The 20,921-nt window shown below is 49.3% G+C and overlaps 10 protein-coding genes across 10 annotated transcripts; 7 read left to right on the forward strand and 3 right to left on the reverse strand.

Moving 5' to 3' along the window:
- Positions 1-570: 570 nt before the first annotated feature.
- On the forward strand, positions 571-2,260 carry BKA67DRAFT_494672 (putative MFS transporter; the record flags this gene model as incomplete). The annotated part of the gene is made up of 4 exons (XM_046097016.1): positions 571-764; positions 823-981; positions 1,041-1,188; positions 1,253-2,260. Coding segments are annotated over 4 exons (1,509 nt in total), but the record flags the coding sequence as incomplete, so codon positions are not given.
- Positions 2,261-3,090: 830 nt separating this feature from the next.
- Positions 3,091-3,723, forward strand: BKA67DRAFT_660409 (uncharacterized protein; the record flags this gene model as incomplete). Its single annotated transcript, XM_046107615.1, has 1 exon — positions 3,091-3,723. One exon carries the CDS (start codon positions 3,091-3,093, stop codon positions 3,721-3,723), a length of 633 nt encoding a protein of 210 aa, XP_045955890.1.
- A 964-nt stretch (positions 3,724-4,687) lies between these two features.
- BKA67DRAFT_660410 (oxidoreductase) lies at positions 4,688-5,804 on the forward strand (the record flags this gene model as incomplete). Its single annotated transcript, XM_046107616.1, has 2 exons — positions 4,688-4,849; positions 4,896-5,804. 2 exons carry the CDS (start codon positions 4,688-4,690, stop codon positions 5,802-5,804), a joined length of 1,071 nt encoding a protein of 356 aa, XP_045955891.1.
- A 1,385-nt stretch (positions 5,805-7,189) lies between these two features.
- On the forward strand, positions 7,190-8,610 carry BKA67DRAFT_332977 (Alpha/Beta hydrolase protein). The gene has a single exon (XM_046096255.1). It carries the CDS (start codon positions 7,389-7,391, stop codon positions 8,460-8,462), a length of 1,074 nt encoding a protein of 357 aa, XP_045955892.1. The 5' UTR covers positions 7,190-7,388; the 3' UTR covers positions 8,463-8,610.
- A 612-nt stretch (positions 8,611-9,222) lies between these two features.
- BKA67DRAFT_537480 (uncharacterized protein) lies at positions 9,223-10,137 on the reverse strand (the record flags this gene model as incomplete). The annotated part of the gene is made up of 3 exons (XM_046100326.1): positions 9,223-9,555; positions 9,807-9,881; positions 9,922-10,137. The coding sequence occupies 3 exons, from the start codon at positions 10,135-10,137 to the stop codon at positions 9,223-9,225; spliced, it is 624 nt and encodes a 207-aa protein (XP_045955893.1).
- A 758-nt stretch (positions 10,138-10,895) lies between these two features.
- On the reverse strand, positions 10,896-11,568 carry BKA67DRAFT_537481 (uncharacterized protein; the record flags this gene model as incomplete). Its single annotated transcript, XM_046100327.1, has 3 exons — positions 10,896-11,197; positions 11,270-11,365; positions 11,421-11,568. The coding sequence occupies 3 exons, from the start codon at positions 11,566-11,568 to the stop codon at positions 10,896-10,898; spliced, it is 546 nt and encodes a 181-aa protein (XP_045955894.1).
- A 739-nt stretch (positions 11,569-12,307) lies between these two features.
- Positions 12,308-13,744, forward strand: BKA67DRAFT_571360 (uncharacterized protein). The gene is made up of 3 exons (XM_046103218.1): positions 12,308-12,471; positions 12,559-13,101; positions 13,157-13,744. The coding sequence occupies exons 2-3, from the start codon at positions 12,717-12,719 to the stop codon at positions 13,612-13,614; spliced, it is 843 nt and encodes a 280-aa protein (XP_045955895.1). The 5' UTR covers positions 12,308-12,471; positions 12,559-12,716; the 3' UTR covers positions 13,615-13,744.
- A 1,027-nt stretch (positions 13,745-14,771) lies between these two features.
- BKA67DRAFT_660414 (uncharacterized protein) lies at positions 14,772-15,140 on the forward strand (the record flags this gene model as incomplete). The annotated part of the gene is made up of 1 exon (XM_046107617.1): positions 14,772-15,140. One exon carries the CDS (start codon positions 14,772-14,774, stop codon positions 15,138-15,140), a length of 369 nt encoding a protein of 122 aa, XP_045955896.1.
- Positions 15,141-16,964: 1,824 nt separating this feature from the next.
- Positions 16,965-18,305, forward strand: BKA67DRAFT_660415 (heterokaryon incompatibility protein-domain-containing protein; the record flags this gene model as incomplete). Its single annotated transcript, XM_046107618.1, has 2 exons — positions 16,965-17,921; positions 17,979-18,305. The coding sequence occupies 2 exons, from the start codon at positions 16,965-16,967 to the stop codon at positions 18,303-18,305; spliced, it is 1,284 nt and encodes a 427-aa protein (XP_045955897.1).
- A 325-nt stretch (positions 18,306-18,630) lies between these two features.
- BKA67DRAFT_571365 (uncharacterized protein) lies at positions 18,631-20,841 on the reverse strand. Its single transcript, XM_046103219.1, has 2 exons — positions 20,368-20,841; positions 18,631-20,290 (listed from the first exon to the last, which is right to left on the reverse strand). The coding sequence occupies exons 1-2, from the start codon at positions 20,389-20,391 to the stop codon at positions 18,962-18,964; spliced, it is 1,353 nt and encodes a 450-aa protein (XP_045955898.1). The 5' UTR covers positions 20,392-20,841; the 3' UTR covers positions 18,631-18,961.
- Between the last annotated feature and the right edge of the window lie 80 nt (positions 20,842-20,921).

A 20,921-nucleotide genomic window follows, 5' to 3' on the forward strand; every position in this document is an offset into this window, starting at 1 on the left:
GTGAACATGATGAACCTCCACCCATGTGTGAAGAAGATGATTAGAATTGGTCACTTTCACAAACCTCACTTTTACCTCCAGTATCGCCCGAGAATCAGCTAAAAGTTGCAAGGGGACCCCCATGGACCCCACAACCGGCCCGGTCGCCGCGGGCTTTGTCTAAGTCACTACCACCTTAAAGGGATTAAGTGCCAACCACGTTCCTGCTTACAATCGTTAAACGCCGACGCATTTGTCGCTCGTTTGAATATCGGGCTTAGGCGATAAATGGAACGTAGGCGGTAGGTGGAGCGTTGGTACATAGCTGTTTGAGTTGATGTCAACAAGCGGTGTTTTGCATGGAGTTGCTTTTTTTTTTTTTCCTGCTCTATTTCAGATATGCTAAAACTCACTTCAACTCCCTCCTGTCACCCACTATGTGACAAGATCCAACAGGTTGTTTGATTTCTGGTCATCTCTTTTGATCTCGTCTAAATCATCCTCGGCAATATTCTCTATGCGACCGCCGCCATGTCGGCAAAGGTGGAAAATCAGAACGATACAGACCAACAACCACAAATCGAGAAACCCGAAAGATCGATCAGAGGCTTGCGCTGGGTCCTCGTCTGTCTAGCAGTCTATTCGAGCAACTTCCTTTATGGCTTGGATAACACTATTGTCGCCGATATCCAAGCCCCTATCGTTGGGACTTTCGGCAACGTCGACAAGCTTGGGTGGCTTGGCATCGGTTTTCCGTTGGGTTCTATTGGAGTCATCCTAGCTGTGTAAGCCGACATTCAGCGTCTGTTTTGAAAGTTTACTGCTTACCTTTGTTGCTTATAGTGGCAAGGGCTATGCCATCTTCGATGTCAAATGGCTCTATATCGGATCACTGACCATGTTCGCGGCGGGAAGCGCCTTATGCGGTGCAGCTCCCACTATGGACGCGTTAATCGTTGGACGAGTTTGGGCCGGAGCTGGTGGAGCCGGAATGTATCTTGGGTACGATCGGGATCCTCATTCCGTTATATGAGCCGTTGAACTTATACCTCGCGCAACAGTAATTTGAACATGATCCAGCTCATGACGACTCCTCATGAACGCAGCATCTACATGTCATGTATTGTGCTGGTCTATGGGACTGGAGCCATTCTTGGGCCTGTACTGGGCGGGTCATTGGCCGATAGTTCTTCCGACGGCTGGCGATGGGTATGTATAGCAAACTGTATATGTTCTGTATCGTTTGCTAACCCGCAGTTAAACTTCTTTCTAGGCCTTCTATTTGAACCTCTTTATTTTCGCAGTCATGGCTCCTATTTATATATTCCTCCTGCCGTCGATCCCCCAACGACCGGATATCCGTTTCTTAACCAAACTACGATCCTTTGACTGGTTAGGTATTGTTCTAAGCTGGGGTATGTATACCTCATTCGCTATGATCTTCACCTTTGGTGGCACGATATGGCCTTGGGATGATGGTCGGATAATCGCGCTTTACGTGGTCTGTGGTACAACATTTATTGCGTTTGCAGTCCAGCAGACCTTTGCGTTGTTCACAAGTAAAGAAAATAGGCTGTTTCCTGTCGAGTTCCTGAGCAATCGAACACTGGTGTTGATGTTTATTTCCACCTGTTGCCTTTCAGGTGCGCTTTACATCACTGTCTACTATCTGCCTCTGTTCTTCCAGTTCGTTGGCGGTGACAATGGCGTGGAAGCTGCGGTTCGCTTGCTGCCCTTTGTTTGTTTCTACATCTTCGGCGTCGTACTCAATGGTTTCCTGATGATACGTTGGGGTTATTACATGCCTTGGTTCCTTGTAAGCGGTATCTTCAGCACCATTGGCGGAGCACTGCTCTACACGAGCTCGACGGAAATGCCATACGCGAACATCTATGGCTATTCCATTCTATGTGGAATTGGCTTGACGGCGTTTCAGGCAGCATATTCCATCGTGCCTACAAAAGTTGGCGACAATCAGATCGCCGAGGCGATGCAGTTTGTCAACGCAGGACAGCAAGGCAGCAATCTTATTGCTCTTGCTATGAGCAACACAATTTTCCAAAACGTGGCCTTAACCAAGCTCAGGCCAATTCTTATTCCTGCCGGATTTTCCGAAGAAGATATCACTGCCGCTATGGCCGGTGCCAAGAGCACCGTCTTGCAGTCAGCTTCCGAAGATGTGAGAGCTGCCACTTTGGAAGTGCTGGTGGAGGCGATCAACGATACTTATATTCTGATCATCGTCGCTGGTGCTCTGGTGCTCATATGCTCTTTATTTATGAAGCGCGAAAAGCTCACCATGCAAATGGTTGCCGGCGGTTAAAGCAGCGAGGTCTTATGCTCGAGCGGAGGGTATTGCTCTGCAACATAGCTACATTTATTTTGTCAGCGTCCGCCAAAAACTATAGGAATATGGGTAATTCGAGCCACGAGAAGATTGAGGAACTTCGTCCTGTATTATGGATCCTTGACGTCGAGCGAAAAAGGTCAAGGCATCCCCCAACTTAGAGCAGCATCTGTCGGTGAATCTGTGAGTAGATACTTTAGGGAGAGCCTGCTTGAAGGCCTATGCAATAGAGTTAGTACACTTAATTACATTCTTTTTAGATTAAACCAAGAGTTGTGAGTTTCTTAGACCCAACCGTGGTCTATCTATCTTTCACCGAGATCCCCGCATGCCGTGCGCAGACGGCATGAATTTGCGAGTCAACATTTCCGTGAACCTGTATCTTCGTGTCCCGAGAGAGAGGAAGAAGACACAGGAAACATAAAGTTGTATGATGTCACATATTTCTGTAGCTGCAAATTTGATGGCTTTCCCCATTGTGGGGCTGTAGCAGCAGTAATAATTAGATCTCGGAACCCCAGGAGGCTATTCCACGTTGGGCTGTCTAGAGACCATCTGCCACAAAGCGTGTCTGGACTGACCAAATGGGACCACACTGAGATTATTTCCTTTTCGGCACATAGGAGAACTCTATACTACCAAGCAGTTGTGTTGGAAAATATCTCTCCGCTGCAGACCTTATATATAATAGAGATCCGAACGAACCCTGACCTATTTTGAAAGGTTCACCTTTTGTATCCATTCGGCTGCGACCCTCTGTCACAATGAATTATCTGTTCGTTAACATATTTGCTATCCTCTGCGCTCTATTCATGGGCATCAACGCCATTCCAGTTCACGAGCTGCTCGAGGACTCGGCCAAGCTTGACAAGTTTATGCGGCGCTACACCAGCCCAACAGTGATCTATCCTGCCAACATGACCATGGACCGCATGGCTAGGTTTCTTATGATCCTTAACGTTCAGCCAAACCCAGATCCGGATGTTATCAAGGAGAATGTTGCCATCGATGCAACGTACGTCTCTTTGACCGAAGACAACCCAGAACTGCATCAAATTCTGCCGTGGGCGGGGACTCGCTACCGGGTTGGTCCGCAGGCTTTCATCGACACCTTCACGCGGGTAGGATTGTGGTGGAGCCGCGGCCCTTTCAATGTCCAGTCCATCTTCACCGACGGTGAGGGCAACTTTACGGCCTGGGGCAATTTCGAGATCACCTCCAACACCCTGGGAAAAAGCATCTCCTCGCCCTGGTCTTGCCGCGCCGAGTTCAATGACGCCGGCTTAATCAGTTACTTCCAATACATGGAAGACACCTTTGCCACAACGTCGACGTTCTGGGCGGATGGGAAGAAGGAGTTCTGTGCAAACCCGCTAGGGGGCTGCGTGTGGTTCTAAGTCTCATACCATCTGCCGCCATTGAAGGGAAACCGAGTCTTGCCCATCACCTACTGAAGGAGGTTAAAAGAACAAGTGGTAGGAAGATGACTAGGTTGCGGCTGTCTAGGTAGTGCCTCTAATGGGAGGAGAAAATCAGCAAAACGAATTGCATTTTATGAACGATCAAGGACATCAATTTAAGTAGAAGCTGCGGAGCCCACGCTGTTCAGCATGCCATCTGTAACGAAAAGAGACGGAGAAAGATTACGTTTGGGTGGCCCCTCCAAGTTGCATTCGGGTAAGCGCTAGGGACAAAGGTTGCAGCAAAGGGCATGTGCAACTGGACGCAGTGCCGGCTAATGAAGATTGCCCTGTTCATGTTTCTTTATCTTCTAAGTCATGAACACAGATAAAATGTAGCAATTTATTTGGCTTTATGATGTTCATGCACAGCTGCGGGTTCCATAGGTTGTCGGATGTTGAGAGTCGTATGACGGGTCTCATTCACAAATACCGTAACAGCCCCTCAACATCAAATGCCGGCTCTGCATATATTTCGTTCAAGAATTGCATACGATATTACGGACAAATATTTCCTTATAGAATACCAAAAGAACTGCGTCAACGTTTCAACCGTTAAAGCGCTGGTCGTGCGCCCTAAATCAGTAGATGAACACATTTGCCATAAGGAGACACGGAGCTGGCTTGACTCTGAAGACTGTCCTCAAGACTGCCTGCTGCATATCTCTCTCCGAGATGTCGAGCAACCCTCTTGTCCAATTGTCGGACTGCAAGATATGGGACCATGAACTAACCGCAAGGAGACAGGGGAGTTAGTATTCCCTTTTTCGATGAGTCGCTCCAAGCCTCGCTTATAGCGGAAGGGTGGGACCCACCAGGACATTCATAAATACAGATTTCGAGACTGAAGGGTATAGACCGCCTCTAAACTACCGATTTTTTAGTGTAAAATCCCGCAACAATGTCTTCCAAATCTGCTTCTCTCCCAATCATTGATCTGACTCAACCTGACTCGCACAACTCGAAGGAAATAACCGAGGCTGCTATCAAATGGGGCTTTGTCTATATCCGGAGTAAAGGCCTTGGCTTCGACAAGGCCTTTATCAATGGCGCTTTTGACACCGTGAGTGGGCAGCAATCTCATTACCACTTCAATTGCTAATGTCTAGGCTCGCAAATTCTTCCGTAGCCCCCTCGAGGAGAAGCAAAGTGTTGCATGTGGTTTGGATTGCAACCCTGGCGGCAGCGGATGGTCTGGTCCCGGTAGAGAGGTACTCGACCCGGAGCGACAGAAGAAGGGAGACTACAAGGAGGGTATGACCTTCAACGAGTTCCCAGGCGGAAAGCCTGGGCAAAAGCTCCCGCCCGCTCTCGCGAATGACCAAGACCAGAGCGCCCTGATCGACTACCACAGCAAGTTCCGTGGCGTTTGCATCAAAATCCTCGAGCTGTTTGCATTAGGATTGGATATTCCCGAGGAAGAAGGCGGCAAAGACTGGTTCGTGGCCCGTCATGACCCTGCCAAAGGTACCTCCGGCAGCAACCTACGGTTCTGCTATTATCCTACCTTTAGCGACGAACAGGCAAAGAATTTTGACCCTCTTTCAACCCGCGCCTCCTCTCACACCGATTTCGGCACCATCACCATCCTCTTCCAGCTGCCTAACCAACCTGGGCTCGAGGTTCTCAATCCAGACAACGAATGGCAGCCTGTCGCCATATATCCGCCAGGAACCGAGGATGATGAGTTCCCTCCGATTGTCATGAACATTGGTGACTTGCTAAGCTACTGGACGGAGGGGGTCATGAAGAGCACAGTTCACCGCGTGTCGATTGACCCCTCCGCTGAGAATGATCGATATTCCATTGTATACTTTAGCCACCCTGTTGGCAGCACCGAATTAGTGACTATCCCAAGCCCCATAGTGCAGAGAAATCTACAGACCAACGGGCCTGTGGAGAGGGCCACGACGGCAAAGGCGCACGTTCTTTCCAGGCTTGAAGATGTGTTTGGAGCAGCACATCAGAGAATGGAGCCGAAGGTCGAGACAGTACAGCCTGTTTCAATTGTGGTCTAAAAGACCAACATGTTAGCCCTGCCAAGTAATTTAGCAGAATTGTTATGATTCTAAGCACAATGGACTTACGATTTATAACTAGCGCTGCGGGCCCTACCTAAGGTTCGTATGTTCTATTATATTGATTGCGTGCAGTTAATATTCTACATCACTACAAGTGCAGCATTTACCATGGCCGCGTGGTCTTGTCAATCGGCTTCCACTTAGGCTGTGAGATTTTCGGCAGTACGGCTGGACATGGCTATAGAATTCAGGCTGCTGAGAACGGGATTATTGTTTGAAGGACACTTCAGCTCCGGTCAAATTCACTCCTTAATTACAACGTTCTGTTCTGAAAGCGAAGATTTGTAGTGTAGTCGGACCAAGGAATCTAGACAAGTATGACCCACCTTGGTCTATGCTAACAAAAGTCTCAAAACCTAAATTCCAGCACTACTTGAAAATACACCTATCTATTATCGTGAACTTCGATAGAAAAGCCACTGCCATACGTCTGGATCACATGGGTAACCAAGGTGTCCTACTTCCTCTGTGGGGTATATCTACCTACCAGGAAGACGGAGGGTTTCGATTTCAGGGATGATAAAGTTGCAGTATGTGCAGGCGAAGACCTGTTCATTTGGCGACAAGACATCTTAATAATCTGAGGTTCGATAGAGAGCAGTCAAACTACATCGCGAAGCTCTCAAGGCAAGTCGGGGTTCGCCCACCATCTTAAAAGGGCTGGAACTGCTGCTATGTAGTTTAATGTGCTCTTGGACGTCATAATCAATCTGCAATTCATGATAAGACCGAAAAGCGTGCTCGTTTGGCATCATGGGCGGGGTACCGGACAACGAGAATGATATTTGTCTAGGCGGTGTGGTAATCAGCAATCACAAGGTGGGTCGACTCGCGATCCCATCGCATTAGTGAAGAGTTGGGTGGCATCTCCGGTTCTGAACTGGAGATGGCTGAGCTTTTAAAATACATGTGACCACACCGATGCGCAAGTGGTAGCCGTGCGCGAAGAACTGATGAGGACTGAAAATCTTGAACAAGCACTAACGATGCCACTCCACATTCGGGATCAAGGATTAAGACCCCAGAAAGACAAGTCAAAATCAGGGCCGAGACGGATGAGCGTATCGAAAAACCAGGGTCTTAGGAGCATAGTATCATGATAATATGCAATAAGTGTGCCCGCAATTCAACATAGTCGAGAATATCACTGCAATGCAGCGCCGCCTAGCTTACCCCAACTCCACAAAAGGGTCGGGGTCGCTCAATCGTCGCACGCTCTAAGATGGCGCTGCCCACCTCATCACCCTATTGGCTGCGTGCCGGAGCTCTCTGCACATTTTCTGTCACTTGGCGTTCTCCAACGTCATGACTCCATTAATGACAGCGCATCACGGATTGGTCCGTTTGTCGGACGAGGCTTCAATAGTCCTGAATCATGAAAAATCGTGAAATCTGGGAAGTTGTGTACTGATTTTACGACTGTGATCGTAATTCACGACCATTTGTCCTGTCCTCTTCAACTTGTTATAGCTTGTGTATCCAGCACATAAGCATCATTTCGTCACGAGTCGTATGTGAAAGATGTCGAACGGCGTGCCGGACGCTCCGGGCGCACCCAGCAACAGTTCAATTACTATACAGACGGAAACAGAACTGTCATTATTATATCGGGTTCTCAGGACAGTCATAAAGCCACTGCGTCCCCGCTTGGTACACCCGGGGCATAAGCAGCCAGCCGGCAGCCCCCGGCTCGGCTCTCATCCTCATTCTAAGGGTACCTTCACTATCTCAGAGCGGCAACATGATGATAGTGGCGTTTGGTTGTATGATTTCCAACCGGAGTCGCCCCCTACGATAAAAATCAAACCTCCGACAACGATATACTACTTTTGTGGTGGTGCTTTCCAGAGTCAGCCTTCGCGGGAACATTGGAGTTTTATTTCTCAGCTAGCCGGGTCTCTCATACTTGAGCATCATTTCACGCTCGTCAGCTATCCTCTCGCACCAGAGAGCCCAGCTAGCGAGTCTTTGTCGATACTGCGGAGGCTCATGAAGCCCATATTCATGGAAGCGGCAAAGAAGGGAGACAGAATCACCTTGATGGGCGATTCTGCTGGTGGTAACATCGCTGCTAGCTTGGGTTTCTGGTGGGCAGAAGAAGTAGCTACGAGTGGCGAGTGCAAGTTGAAATCGGTACTGCAGAGCATCATACTTGTCTCACCAGCAATCGACCTGAGGAATTCGAATCCAGCTATCGCGCAAGTCGATCCATTGGACCCGCTTCTCAGTGCGGCTTATACCAAATCTGTTGCAGAGGCATGGCTAGCTGCTCCGCCGGAAAAGCCGCATCTTCGCTCATCAGCCGATGACCCGAAGCTATCTCCCGTGCTTCACGAGCCAAGTTCTTATCGAATATTAGCAGATTTGGGTATTAATGTTCATTGTATATACGGCACGCACGATGTACTTGCACCGGACGCCGAAGTGTTTAGAAATAAGTGCGAGGAACATGGCGTTAAAGGGCGTTGGCTGGTATGGAATGGGCAAATGCACTGCTTCGTGCTTGCGGGAACTTACGGGATGAGTGAGGGTAAAAGGGGCATTGAGTGGCTAATCGAAGTGTTGAAAGCGGATGATGCATCCTCTCGGAGTTGATGTAATTAACTGCTGTTTACATACTTCGTTTGGATGGTTATGATAACTGTCCAAGAATCGGGCTGAGGGGCGCAAGTTGCCCAGGCGTATACGGTAGCGCAAGGAACGGCCTCTCCTTGGTGGTCACCAAACCCTGTTTTCAGTGGGTTAGTTCCCCCCAAGTTGTCTCCCCTACCCTATAGGGCACTTTTGGGGACCACTACCTTCCATCTATAGTGGGCTAGGCAACCACAGCTCACCTACCTTGGCACCCACGAGGGACATACTGCAAGACTGCCAATGCTTGGCATTATCAATTAGTGCCAACCGCGGCTCCGCGCGTATTCGACACAAAGAACATATCCTTGGCGGACGAAGGTCGCGTAGTGCATGCCGAACGCGATTCGAGAAGTCAAGACGAGTTCTTTTTGGGTCACACCTGTCTTAGGGGACGCTCTGCTCCTACGTGCATCCATTTGAAAGTATAACCCAATCGCTTTATTTACGTTGCCAACGTTAGTGCCGAACGCATGACGGCTGGCCTGCGTCTTACACATTCGCCCCAGATCACAACACGCAATACAACCACACCAGTCAAGTCGGCAGTATATATGAGAAGGTTGAGGCAACGCCACGACATCCCGGAGGCATGTCCCTACCCCAGAGTTCATGGTAGCCCTGGCCATATAAAGCGTTCCTTCTCAGCCGTTTTGGTAGCCCATGGGCGGAATGTACACAGAACACATACATTTAATCATGAAATCGCTCATCAATCGAAACCTCATTTGGTCGATTGAAATACCGTGCTATTCGACAAGTGCGCCCGGTCAGCAACTCTCCCACAATGGATAAACGCTTTGTGTTCAACTTCGATTATCATCCGTCCGTCGCAGAATTCGCTGTTTCTTAACGTTTCTATCTCACTGCTCGTACAAATAAATCCATCAGCTATATCGCCACAAGTCTCCTCGAATTGGGCACGAGAATCGCAAACAATCCTCGCAGTCTCCTTCTCGGGCGCTCTGCGAAAAACGAAGGCCCTAACAGATGGGAGCTTCCAGGCAGCGCTTGCAACGACGACGATGAGAGCGTTATATACGCTGCCGTTCATGAGCTAGGTGAGGAGAAGAAGACAAAAGAAAAAGAACTTTTGCATGGCAAAGGCAATAGAGCTATGCTGAAACACTCTGGGCACAAACCCAGCTTGAACGATGTCAAAAATATTCTCATGAAGTTCATCCCGAGCTAATATTTCTATTGCTTCTCCCTTCATCTGCCCCTGTACGTAGCACCCATCTACAAGCAAGTAACGCCTGTCCAAGGGTCTCAGACAGAAATGGCACTTGACCACCGAACAGAACACACACCAAGTCCCCGGTCTTTAATGGCGCCGGTGCGAGCACATGCTATATCTTTCCAGTCCTCGTAGAGATCCGGCAGCTGAATTAATATCGCTTAATATAGTTGATTGAGACGTGACCATAACACCGAATGTCATCATCTGCAAGATCAATTCATATAATTTCCCGTTGGCCTTAGTGGACGTCGCCATATCGACATCAAACTGTGATGTTGAGTCATCGCAGGTCTCTGCACTCGAGTACGTATAAGAAGATAAAGCCTGGTTTCCAACAAATAACGCAGGATCACTCCACACCACATTGCCTATCACGCGTTGATCAAACTTCCAGGTCATGTTAAGCTAACATGTCCAACAACTGTTACGAATAAAAACGCTCGTCTCACCAGTCCCAAAGGAAACACTCACAACTACGTTAAAGAACATCATCGCGGCTGTCAGTATTCCGCTTCGGATCACGGGCATGCATGCGGGTGCCTTTGCGATGAGAGATTAGGTCTCGCATTAATGTCAGAGCTTATCCGGTATCGGATTACAATAGGATATATAAGGGCTGGAAATCCTCCATATATGATAGAGAGTAGGGCTCAGCCCGTCAATACTAGCACCCTAGCACTCCCTTGCAACACCAACGTCTGACAATTAGCCTGCGTAGAGTGTATACAGACAGACAGACAGACAGACAGACACTGTTACTGGGACTAACAATAACCACTAATGAGGCTACCATTCCAAGTTCATTTTCTATTACGTCATATGATTCCAACTGCTCATTGTCATTACGAAGTCGATGTTCTAGTACCAGTAAGGCATCAGTCTCGTTGTTGCCTTGATACTTTACTGATAATGTAGTACTATATCTGGGAATAATTACATCTGTGTTTTTACGTTAGAAAATACGTCTCGACGGCATCATTAATTACAGGATAATGGCTGGAATTGATTTAACCTTGAGCGCGAAAGATAACCTTCAAATCTCATTGAAACTCACTTAGCACCATTAAACTTGACACCGTTGACGTAAATGACAGACACTCTATAAAACATAGCCACACATCAACACTCCAGGTAATGAGAGCTCCCTTCGTCCAACTTCAATCAATGTCGGTGCACGGAACATTCTCATTGTTGGCCTGACCTCGGTGAGTGACCGACAAGCAGTATGTGAGGGCCCAGGTGCCTCCCTGGCCGCCAGAGTATGTGCCAATGCCAATAACACGGTCCGGGCCCTGCGAGCGCTCGGGGCCGCCATTCCAGCCGTCGCTCGTGAGCGGGAACTCCCAGTACGTCTTGCCGTCCTGGCCGGTTTCACAACCATCAATCGTATCCAGGGCTGTGGCCACTTCCGGGTCGCGGGCCTCGTTTCTTAAGGGATACGTCCGTGTTCCTGCTGATGCTGCACAGAGGTTGATAGGTCAGTATTCCTCTCCATGAATCTTCAAACTCCACATGTTTTAGAGATACTCACGCCTTTGGTCTGCACCCACGTTGACATATCTCTGCATGTCATCGAAAGCGCTTTTTACCCAAGTCTTGTCGTAGTCGACATCACCGTTTGCATCGGCTACACAGACATCAGCTACGTAGGCTTCATACCCTGAAGTGCGAGTTATACTTACACCCACAATGTTCGCCGGTAATTTCGGCTCGCTTTCCAAGGAGTGCGCTGCTGAGGCTGCGCTTTACGACTTGAGGTGTCCCACTGAGCGGGTGACCAGTACCAATTGTGGCCAAGAGACCGGAGACTAAGACATATTGAAGCTGCATACTGGCTAATAAAGGCTGAGGACTATGCGTGAAGATATGGTGGGTAGTCAGAGAGATGGAGAGAGGTTGGTAGTGTTTAAAGACTGATATTGACTTGTGGTGCTGATGTCGATTGTATGCCTTTGATACTGTTTTTGAAATGCTCAAGGAGGTCTCTGCCTCTTATAGATGGTCTTGTTTTAGTCAAGCCTCTCATGAAATAGTGATCTATGGTTGTCTGGTTCTGGACGTCATGACGATGTACAGTTGTCTCATCGCTGATAGAGAAATCTGTTCTCCATTTGTCAGAAGGATCACACAGTTCACTTGCGCAGCCACTGTTGACCTTGCTCAGGATCCAGCCCACGAAGGCATGTTAAACCGACCCGTGAACGACAAATTATGGGATCTGCAAATCATTTCGACCACAGTGGACGGCTTAGTGCCAGAACCTTTGAGTTTGAGCAGATGAATGCCAAAAGGTCAAGCTGAGTCCTGCAGATCAATAACATAAGCAACGAGAAGGATGAAATTTTAGAGTTGGAGTAAAACAAAGGCGGTCATGCTACGCGGATCACTGAGGTGAGAGCCCCTTGAAAACTAATTCGAGTATACAGAGTACAACCATGCAGTCTATGGTGAGAAGAGGCTAGGCCAGGGCTAGTAATGCACCCTTCGTCGGTTCTGCGGGACAGGGCTCCGATCAAATACCCGGTAGCGCCGGCGGAACACAGCCTTGTATCACTGTAACACAAAACGTCATATGCTGAACAATAAGTCAGACAGTGATCCTCTTGTGATTGCGCGACCCAAAAATACCTTATACATAGTCTGACAAGCATGTTTGGTGAATTCAAGCACTTTCGCCCAGGGCCCAAAGGCAGTTTTTATTTTAGATGGGGCCAAATGATTTAAGCTTCGAAGGCCCGTCATTTCCCGAAATCCTCGCCCGCATCCTGTCATACGGATCTACACTCCTACGAACAAACCTTATGCTGACGCAAGTTCTAGCCCGACCTTGGCATATTGGTACTATTCCATGATTTTAGCATCGTGGAACTGACGGATTTTCGATCGGTCTTTCTATCATTTCCCAAACATTTCTCAAAAATTATCACCTCCTTTCAATATCTTCACAATCTGTCATACTTTTTCAGACCAACTTCATCATGACAGATACTTCGTGGGCCGCTGAGGTTCGTAGCGATAAATGGTGGCAAGATGAAGAGCCACAGCGAGCCATCGATATTCTCGAGGCTCTCGTTGATACTAACATCGACGCGTCCTCCGCTGCGGAGCAAATCACGTCTATGTACAAACCATTGGTAAAAGCAGAGCCCAGCTCTGTAGCCATCATATGGGGAATTCTAGTCCGTGCAGTTCGTGCTGTTGGTCAGAACGAGGCCGCCGCAAAGAAGCTGGTAGATTTCGTCCTCCATGTTCAGAATTCTGGCGATGTTCTAGACGAGGCGGGGGAGCAGATCAACCTCAATGGCCAGGCTATTTGGCGTGATCTACCAGAATTTTCGTACCATTTCCGAGAATACGGCATCTGTGAGATTTAATGAATCCAAAAGATATATGCTCAAGAGACTGACATTGTTTGCAGATATCGAGGACGCCGACGATTACAAAGGCGACTGGCTCGAACAAGCATCGCAGCTGCAGAATGCCACCACGTTCGCAGCTCTCTTCTTAGAAGCGAGTGATGCGAGACACATGTCGTTCTTAGCCTCCTCCGGTCTTATAGACGGGGTTGAATTAGCCTATGCACGAGATCAAGCCGAGCGTGCCGCAATGTTTATTCCACCAGCTGTTATCTGGATCAAACTTGCTGGGAAAACCCTCCATAAACTTTGTCAAGACCGGATCGCACGCAACGCCACACTTGGGGTCAAGAGACCTGGTAGCGAATGGTTGTGGAATGGTGGAGTGGGCTTCAGCCCCGAGAGATGGGACTTTTGGAAACGAAGGTTCGGAGAACTGGCTGGCCAGGCAGGTCTCGATGAACATCTACAGACGCTCGCTAGAGAGGCTGAGGCCAAGATGGAAGAGATTGGTGGTTGAAGCTACGGCCCTCGCGCCACGCCAGATATATTCAGCACTGTATCAATAGCTAAACTCATGATATTGCAATTTGTTCCATGTTCAAGTTCCAGTTACTGGAGCAATAACACTCAAACTCCTAGATTTTGAAGCCGCTTTTTTTTTTTTTTTTCAGACTCTATTGAAAATCGGAAGTCCCTCCAGGCGAACCGATCTAATTGCAACGTACGATTGAAGCGTGATTAATTTTTGCACTATTACGGCTAACCATATCAAGGACTTGTGACATCACTTCTTCGCCAGGATCTACATGCATAGGTATTGGGGGCTGGCGATGTTGACAACTTGAGCTGCTGATGGATTCGCTTTTCACTATAATAGTATCCTACCTCGGTCATGATGGATCCTGTCATTGCCAGGTTCAGGCAATCAAGCTCGTGACCCGAGAAGCCAAAGCATTCCCCCTTCCACCTCTGCATTAGTAACGTCACAATATTCCTCTAACGGGGTAATCATGTCCGAGGAAGGATCAAATGGTACGACACAATGCCTTTTATGTGGATCTCGACGGGCGACGAATCGGAGTGCTTGGCATGGATTGAGATGATACGCATATGCATGCAAGTGAAACAGAATCCTCCAGGCGCTAGAGTATGTTCAGCCCTCTGACAGACAGCCTTACTAAGTCGCCTTGTCGATCGGTGTCATGCCAAGAACCCATATACTGTGCAGCCTCGACGCCGATCCGTTTATTTTTGTTTGAGCATAACAATCAGCTCGGCTTACCAAGGCTGATTGTGGTCTTGCACTACGTAGAGCTATGTCCTAGGCCTAGGAATCAGATGTGCGCTAGGTAGGAAGAATAACATATGAATGAATTTCAAGTACGTCATACTCGTAGGCATAGCCCAAGTACGCCCTCACCTAAATAGAAACATGAACGAGAAATGACATGACCAGACTATCATAGGTACGACGTCATAGTTAAGTATGGCGTCGCGTATCACTTTGGAATATCGTTCAAAGGAGAATGAAATATAAAATGTCATTGTGCTGTTGAAGTTTGAGATGTTGACAATCAATCCACACAACCATCTTCACAACACCATAGCCATCAAACAAACAGAACTCCCAATTTAATACACAAAGCCATTTTTGCCACTTCCATACCTGACAAAATGTACAACATGAAGGCCACCACCTCGATCCTCGCTGTCCTCTTCGCCATGACCACCTCGGTCGTCGCCGACAGTTGCAACCGCGGCGGCGTCTACTGCGGCTCCTCGCTACTCCGTAAAGGTGGGAAACTCACTTTGCTCGGGATGTTCGACGCCTGCGTCAGTTTGACTAACATGCGAATCAATCTAGGAAACTACCAGGATCACATCGTCGACACGCTAAACACGGTCAAGGTCGATGCAGATGACAAGCACATCCAAAACAGCCTGTTTGACTGCCTTTCCGATGGCGACATCAAGTATGTCGAGTTCTGCATCAATGGATGCGGTGGGACTGCCTCCACGGACCCCGATTACTGCCTGAGGTAGATTCAGTCGAGACAAGTCTGCCACAAGGGTAGTAGTGTGTTTGATATGAGGGTGCTGGGAGATTTGTACACTGTTGTATCAGGATAGTCGTTTCGTTATCAGTCAATTCTAGCCTATTTATACTATCGTGAACATCGCATTATGGTCCCTAGACTTCACCATATACAAGATCTGATCGCAGTAAGAAACAGATCATACAAAAAGCCATCAGTTGGAGCATGTGCCTTTGAAGGCACAAGCCTCGCGAACAATGCTAAAACCTTTCTCTTCACATCTGATCTTGGTCGACGTAGTAACTGTGCTATCCATAAAAACTAGTAAAGTGGCAACTATAGTCTGAATCAAGGGTCGGGCCGTTGGGATCACTGATGTTGTCATGGATTTGCGAGAATTAGCGGCAAGCGTTGCAGTTGCAATAACTGTAGGCATTGGCCACCGTAGTTACCGGCCCCGGTTGGTTCGCCGCAACGTAAGAATTTGAGTACTTAGTAGCCCTTTCAAGAGAAGAAGTGATAGACACATCACGTATGCTAATCAATAGTAGTCTATTGATATGGAGTGTGATGTAACTGTGTGGAACAGATATCCTCTGTTCCACTGAAGGCTACTTAAAGTCGTTGCCCTGGGTGTGTACCTGAGGCAACAGGTGGAGACGTGAGACATCCATTAAGAAGTTCAGCCAAGATTGCCAAAAATGAGTTGCGAAGAAATTTGAACATTCAGGACATCATTTTTTAATCGTTCAGGAGGGGAGATGCGTGTAAATGGAAGTTTTGTGTCGTAGCTCCGAATATGAGGCTCGTCACTGACAGTCCCCCGGGTTATAAGGATCGTACCGTGAAACTTCGTGAAGCTTTGTGAAGGGCGTCGCTGTTATACGTGACGTGTAAGATTTTCGTTGCGACAAGGTTTACACTGGCGTAGCCGAAACAACGGAGACACTGAGGAGGATTAGAAGGGAAATTCTATGTAGCATACTGTTCAAGCGAAAAATCCTGGCCTATGTGGCGGGCAAATATGTGTAGCGCACAGACCCACCCACCTCCAACATGATATGGCACCTCCGCGTTGGAAATTTATGGTTCCACCCGAGTCTCGTTGCTCGAATGTACGGCCATCCGGGATTGCCATTGGCGCAAAACAAGCTTGCGGCATCGGCGGGAACGGGACGAAACGTGATCACATGATTATCGGATGGGGTCAACCGGGACGGCTCGCGGGACCGTGTTGACATGGTTCAAGCTTACTGACCCACGCTTTAATTGTGTTGACAACAGTTTCAGTGCGCAGGAACAGGAAGCTTCGTGACTGACGACCGTGTTCAAGAATCGAGATATATCCACTGCGGCACGGCAGGGGTCGAAAGATCCACGGACCCAAACCCCGGCGCTTTGGAGCGGCCGCTGCCTCCATTTTAATTTAACCCTGTTTTAGTGGCGATTAAATACGATGCATCATAACTCTGTTTGACGCCTTATTGCCCACAACAACGTTTCGTGAATGCGGTGAAGAAGGTGAGGCAGATCAAAATCTATATCAACTTGAATTACATTGATGCAATACAGAGCTCTTGCGCTCTGCCCTCCATGCGAAGCGCAGGGGGTCGAATCCTACTACGCTTCTGGACTAGTTAATGCGCATTGCAATGTCAGTCAGCTCTGGCTTGCTAATTTTAGAAGCACTAACAGCTTTTCCCTCTGATGGCCCCCTGTCCACACGTTTTGTCGCGCTGACGCCTGAGATCAAAACAATGCAAGCTTCTGCGGCATGTAGAATGTCTTTTTCTCGTCCGGTTCCTAGGAGGAAAAATCACGATCCGGCAAGATGGTGATGCGACTCCTCGACACAGAGACCTTTGAGATGGTCTCGGGGGAGCAGTCGACCTTCAAGCAGGAAGGCTACGCGATTCTGTCCCATCGCTGGGTAGGGCGGGAGATCACCTTTGAGCAAATCCAGAATTCCGCGTCCCAACTCCGGGGCAAAGCTGTACAACCCACGGCACAGCTCGCTAAGATCCGCGGTGCCTGCGACAGGGCGCGTGAGCAGGGCCTGAAATGGATGTGGATCGACTCGTGCTGCATCAACAAGGCCAGCACTGTTGAGGAGTCCGAGGCTATCAACTCCATGTTCAGGTGGTACCGGGACGCGAAGCTTTGCATCACGTATCTCAGCGACGTGCGGTACTCTGCCAACGGCCCCAGAGATGATGTGTTTTTGACTACCGAGGGGCGTGGCCCGTCAGTCTGGTTTAGTCGTGGCTGGACGCTGCAAGAACTCCTCGCGCCCAGGGCAATGCAGTTCTTTGACATGGACTGGCGGTACATGGGCACGAAATTCGAGTTGGCAGATCTACTGGCGCGCATCACCCGGATCGACGTGAGCTATCTTACGGGCGAGAAGCACTTCGGCACCGCATGCATTGCCAGCAAGATGAGCTGGCTGGCATCCCGCGAGACTGCGCGGGTAGAGGACCTCGCCTACAGCATGCTTGGCATCTTCAACGTCGTCCTGACGCCGCAGTACGGCGAGGGAATGGGGGCCTTCATGCGGCTGCAGCAGCTTCTGCTGTCGACCCAGACCGACGAGTCCTTGTTTGCTTGGAAGCTGCCCAAGGATCAACCTCTCCAGACCTTCGCCGTGCCCGGAGGCTGGGAAGCGGACGAGTGGGGGCTTCTTGCCCCTTCACCCTCGTGCTTCTGGGACTCAAATCGGCTCACGATTGTCGGCAAGCCACTTCCCAGAGTCCACGGTGGCTTCATGATGACGCAACAAGGCCTCCAGGTAAGAAAACCAAACGCTCCATCTTTATAAAATAAAAAAAATGCTAAGGATTTCTAGGTTCCTATCTTCGATCCAGGTAAAGCCCGGACCTTGTCGGCCGTGGTCTGCCCTCTGTGGGTGCTAGGCCCTCTGGTCTGGTGCATACTCGTCAGATCTGCGAGGGCAAAGGACATACTCTTTCCGCTGAACTGTTGGCGTACGGGCCCACAAGGGGGCGGAGCTGCCGTACAGCTCCGTCTCCGAAGAACAGTGAAGAGAGGGGTTATGCTGAAAAGAATACGATGCCACGACCTTGAGTATACCTATGACATACCCTCGAACTCGAGAGCGCAGAGGGCGGAGCCGCATACGGTGCTCCAGCCGCAACAAAGCTATCTCGACTGAAGCGAGGCGCTATGAAGCGGCCGAGGTGCTAACCAAACGGCGGTGACCGGGCCAGGTTCCAACACGCGTTTGTACAAGACGCTTCACAATGGTTGAGCCTGAAAAGAAAGAATGGATGTAATTTAGATACTTTCTGTAGCTATTCTAGAGTTTTCGTGCTATACCCTTTCAACTTAGAACACGCTTAGAATGGAATACAATAACCTTGAGACATACTGGAACTGTGCACCTCGACCTACTTCTACTATTCTTACATGGCTGATATCGCGTGGCCCGCCGAATCATTGTACAGGTTTTTTTTTTTTTTTTCAATTTTCTATTTGGTCAGGACAATCTGTCTGTCCGTGTCATAACAGGTATCAAGATAGTGGGGCGTCATTCCGCTGCAGCCTGGCTCTTGGCCGTCATGTCCGAAACTGTTTCGAGAAGCACGGCTCAAACATCATATGCCGTCGCGCAGTCAGATCAAACAAGTTAAGGCCACGAAGAGGCGCAAGAAAGATGAGAAGACATAGTTTAACACAACAGATTATCAACTACTTTGCAAAAACCATTGTACGTAAAAGGAAGCAACTCATGACTTCCAAGCAGTTCACACGTCCGCCTCCGCTGTCAGTACCGGACAACAGCCTTGAAAACTAGTCTTCATGATAAGATCACGCTGGCAAGCCTACCGGGCTGAGCACCTTGATATGATGCAGAAACTGCGGATTCAAAACCGGGTTGTGCAACTCCGAAATCGTAGAGAAGGCAGCCGCCGCCGGGTCTCCGCTCGCGGTCAGGCTGCCGCCCCAATACTCGTTCCCCGGAAAGCTGTTGCTATCCCAGGCATACGAGACAACCAGCAATACCTCCTCCTTGCAGGGGGGTAGCTTCGCGGCGGGGTTGCGCCTTGTGAACAAGACATCTATGTCGTGGGTCGCGCCCGTGGCCTTCATCTGCGCCGCCGTGTCCCGGGGGACGTCGATGTAGCTGAAGTTGAGCGTATCGATGTGCGAGAGGACGTCTCCATACTCATCCAGCGCGTCCATAAAGCCCTCAACGTAAGCCTCCTCCTGGTGCACGTCCACCTGCCAGACCCCGAGCCCCAAACCCACGACGTGGACGTATGCTTGTTTTCCCACAGCCTTTGCCGCGTCGTTGGCCTCGAGCAGCAGGAGATCGATCGCGATTCGAATGCGCGCCTTGTACATGCTCAGGTTGAAGTATCTCTCAGGCCGCCTCGTCTTCCCGAAGAAGTCCGCGAAGATGTTGGTCAACTCTCCGTGCTGCCTGGGTCTGGGGGCCGGCGGCTGACAAAAGACACTGTCCATGCGGTCATTCCGCTCATACCGGGCACCGACGAGACCGACGATCAAGCCGCGGGTCTCGAAAGTGGACGGCTTCCCCGGTCTAGCCGCGTTGAAGCGTGAGCCATCGTTGATGAAATAGCTGGTGCCGCTCACCCCAATCAGCGACCCGAGCATCATCTCGTCGTAGCTGAGGTAATCCTCTAGCTTCAGATACTTGCTGGTGGCCTCGGCATCAGTGCCGACCCTGTCCCATTCCTTGGCAAGCGACCCGACCTGGGTGCCGTCTCGGAGCATTGTGCCATCGTTGGAGCCCACGAAAACCAGTGCTCGCTTCTCGATCAAGCGGCGGACCTGGTGCTCGTAGGTCCAGGTTTCTGGAGTTCCGTACAGCCTCTTTTCGATTTCGGTGCCACGATCCCGCTTGTGCTGTAGGAACTGATTCACCAGCTGAGGGAATTTGTGATGCACGATGATATGGGTTTCTTCTGCATCTTGGCGGATTTGTTCCTGGCAGAACTTTGGATCAAGAACACTATTGGTCTTTACTGGCATGAGGTTCTGAATATTTGCGACTGCCGCCGCATCATCCACAGTGTCGAAAGGGTATTGGGTGGCCGCCATTGCGATGGGTGTTGGAAGTGTGTGGTGGGAGTGTGTGGTGGGTTGATGTGAATCTAGTACTTGGGTAATCGCCTGAAATAGGCAACAGTGGTCCGCCGGTCAGCTTCAAAAAAAAAAAGCCAAGACGAAATAGTGCAAAATATCCTTACGTAACGTGGATAATAACAATGCATTGTATACTCGAAACCTGCAAAGACGAAGAACTCAGCTTACAAGAGGTAAATCAAGAGGTCATCCAATACAACCGCTCCTTGAGATCGATTGCAGAAAGACAAATGACCTTCCGCTCAAGGCAATGACACACAAATAGATTTTCGACTGTCGTCTTAAGACCTGCCGTGTCAACGTTCAAAATTCAAGCTGCAGTCCAAGACTGTCGCCCGTGAGACGGCAGGATAGAGCTTTACAGCACCATGCGGGCTGTCAAAGATGCCTCCGTAGGTTGTGAGGTGATCTCAAATACATGCATCGGTCATTGGCGCTGGGGCGGCAGTTGGTCCTCACTGTTCTGCTCACCGCAAGTGTAGTGGACAGCCGGTGCAAAGCGCCTACAGGCTCGAGATGCCTTCCAAATCATTTCTGCACAACCGCTTATGATGTGAATAGAGCTACAATTCGCAGTATCAATTGACTATTTCTCTTCGGCAAGTCCCCGAGCTCCTTACGGCAAGGACTAAGACTGCTGTACGTATCTTTTTCAACT

This window comes from Truncatella angustata, assembly GCF_020726525.1.
Source record: "Truncatella angustata strain MPI-SDFR-AT-0073 chromosome Unknown BKA67scaffold_6, whole genome shotgun sequence".
In the NCBI taxonomy this organism is placed as follows: Eukaryota; Fungi; Ascomycota; class Sordariomycetes; order Amphisphaeriales; family Sporocadaceae; genus Truncatella; species Truncatella angustata.

What these genes read in the sequence shown, in the direction of transcription:
- BKA67DRAFT_332977 (XM_046096255.1), top strand. Translation starts at nt 7,389, where the DNA reads ATGTCGAACGGCGTGCCGGACGCTCCGGGCGCACCCAGCAACAGTTCA.
- BKA67DRAFT_571360 (XM_046103218.1), top strand. Translation starts at nt 12,717, where the DNA reads ATGACAGATACTTCGTGGGCCGCTGAGGTTCGTAGCGATAAATGGTGG. An exon ending in TTTCCGAGAATACGGCATCT is followed by an intron (nt 13,102 to 13,156) that starts GTGAGATTTAAT and finishes CATTGTTTGCAG; the next exon opens with ATATCGAGGACGCCGACGAT.
- BKA67DRAFT_571365 (XM_046103219.1), bottom strand. Translation starts at nt 20,391, where the DNA reads ATGCATTGTTATTATCCACGTTAC. An exon ending in ATTGTTATTATCCACGTTAC is followed by an intron (nt 20,291 to 20,367) that starts GTAAGGATATTT and finishes TGCCTATTTCAG; the next exon opens with GCGATTACCCAAGTACTAGA.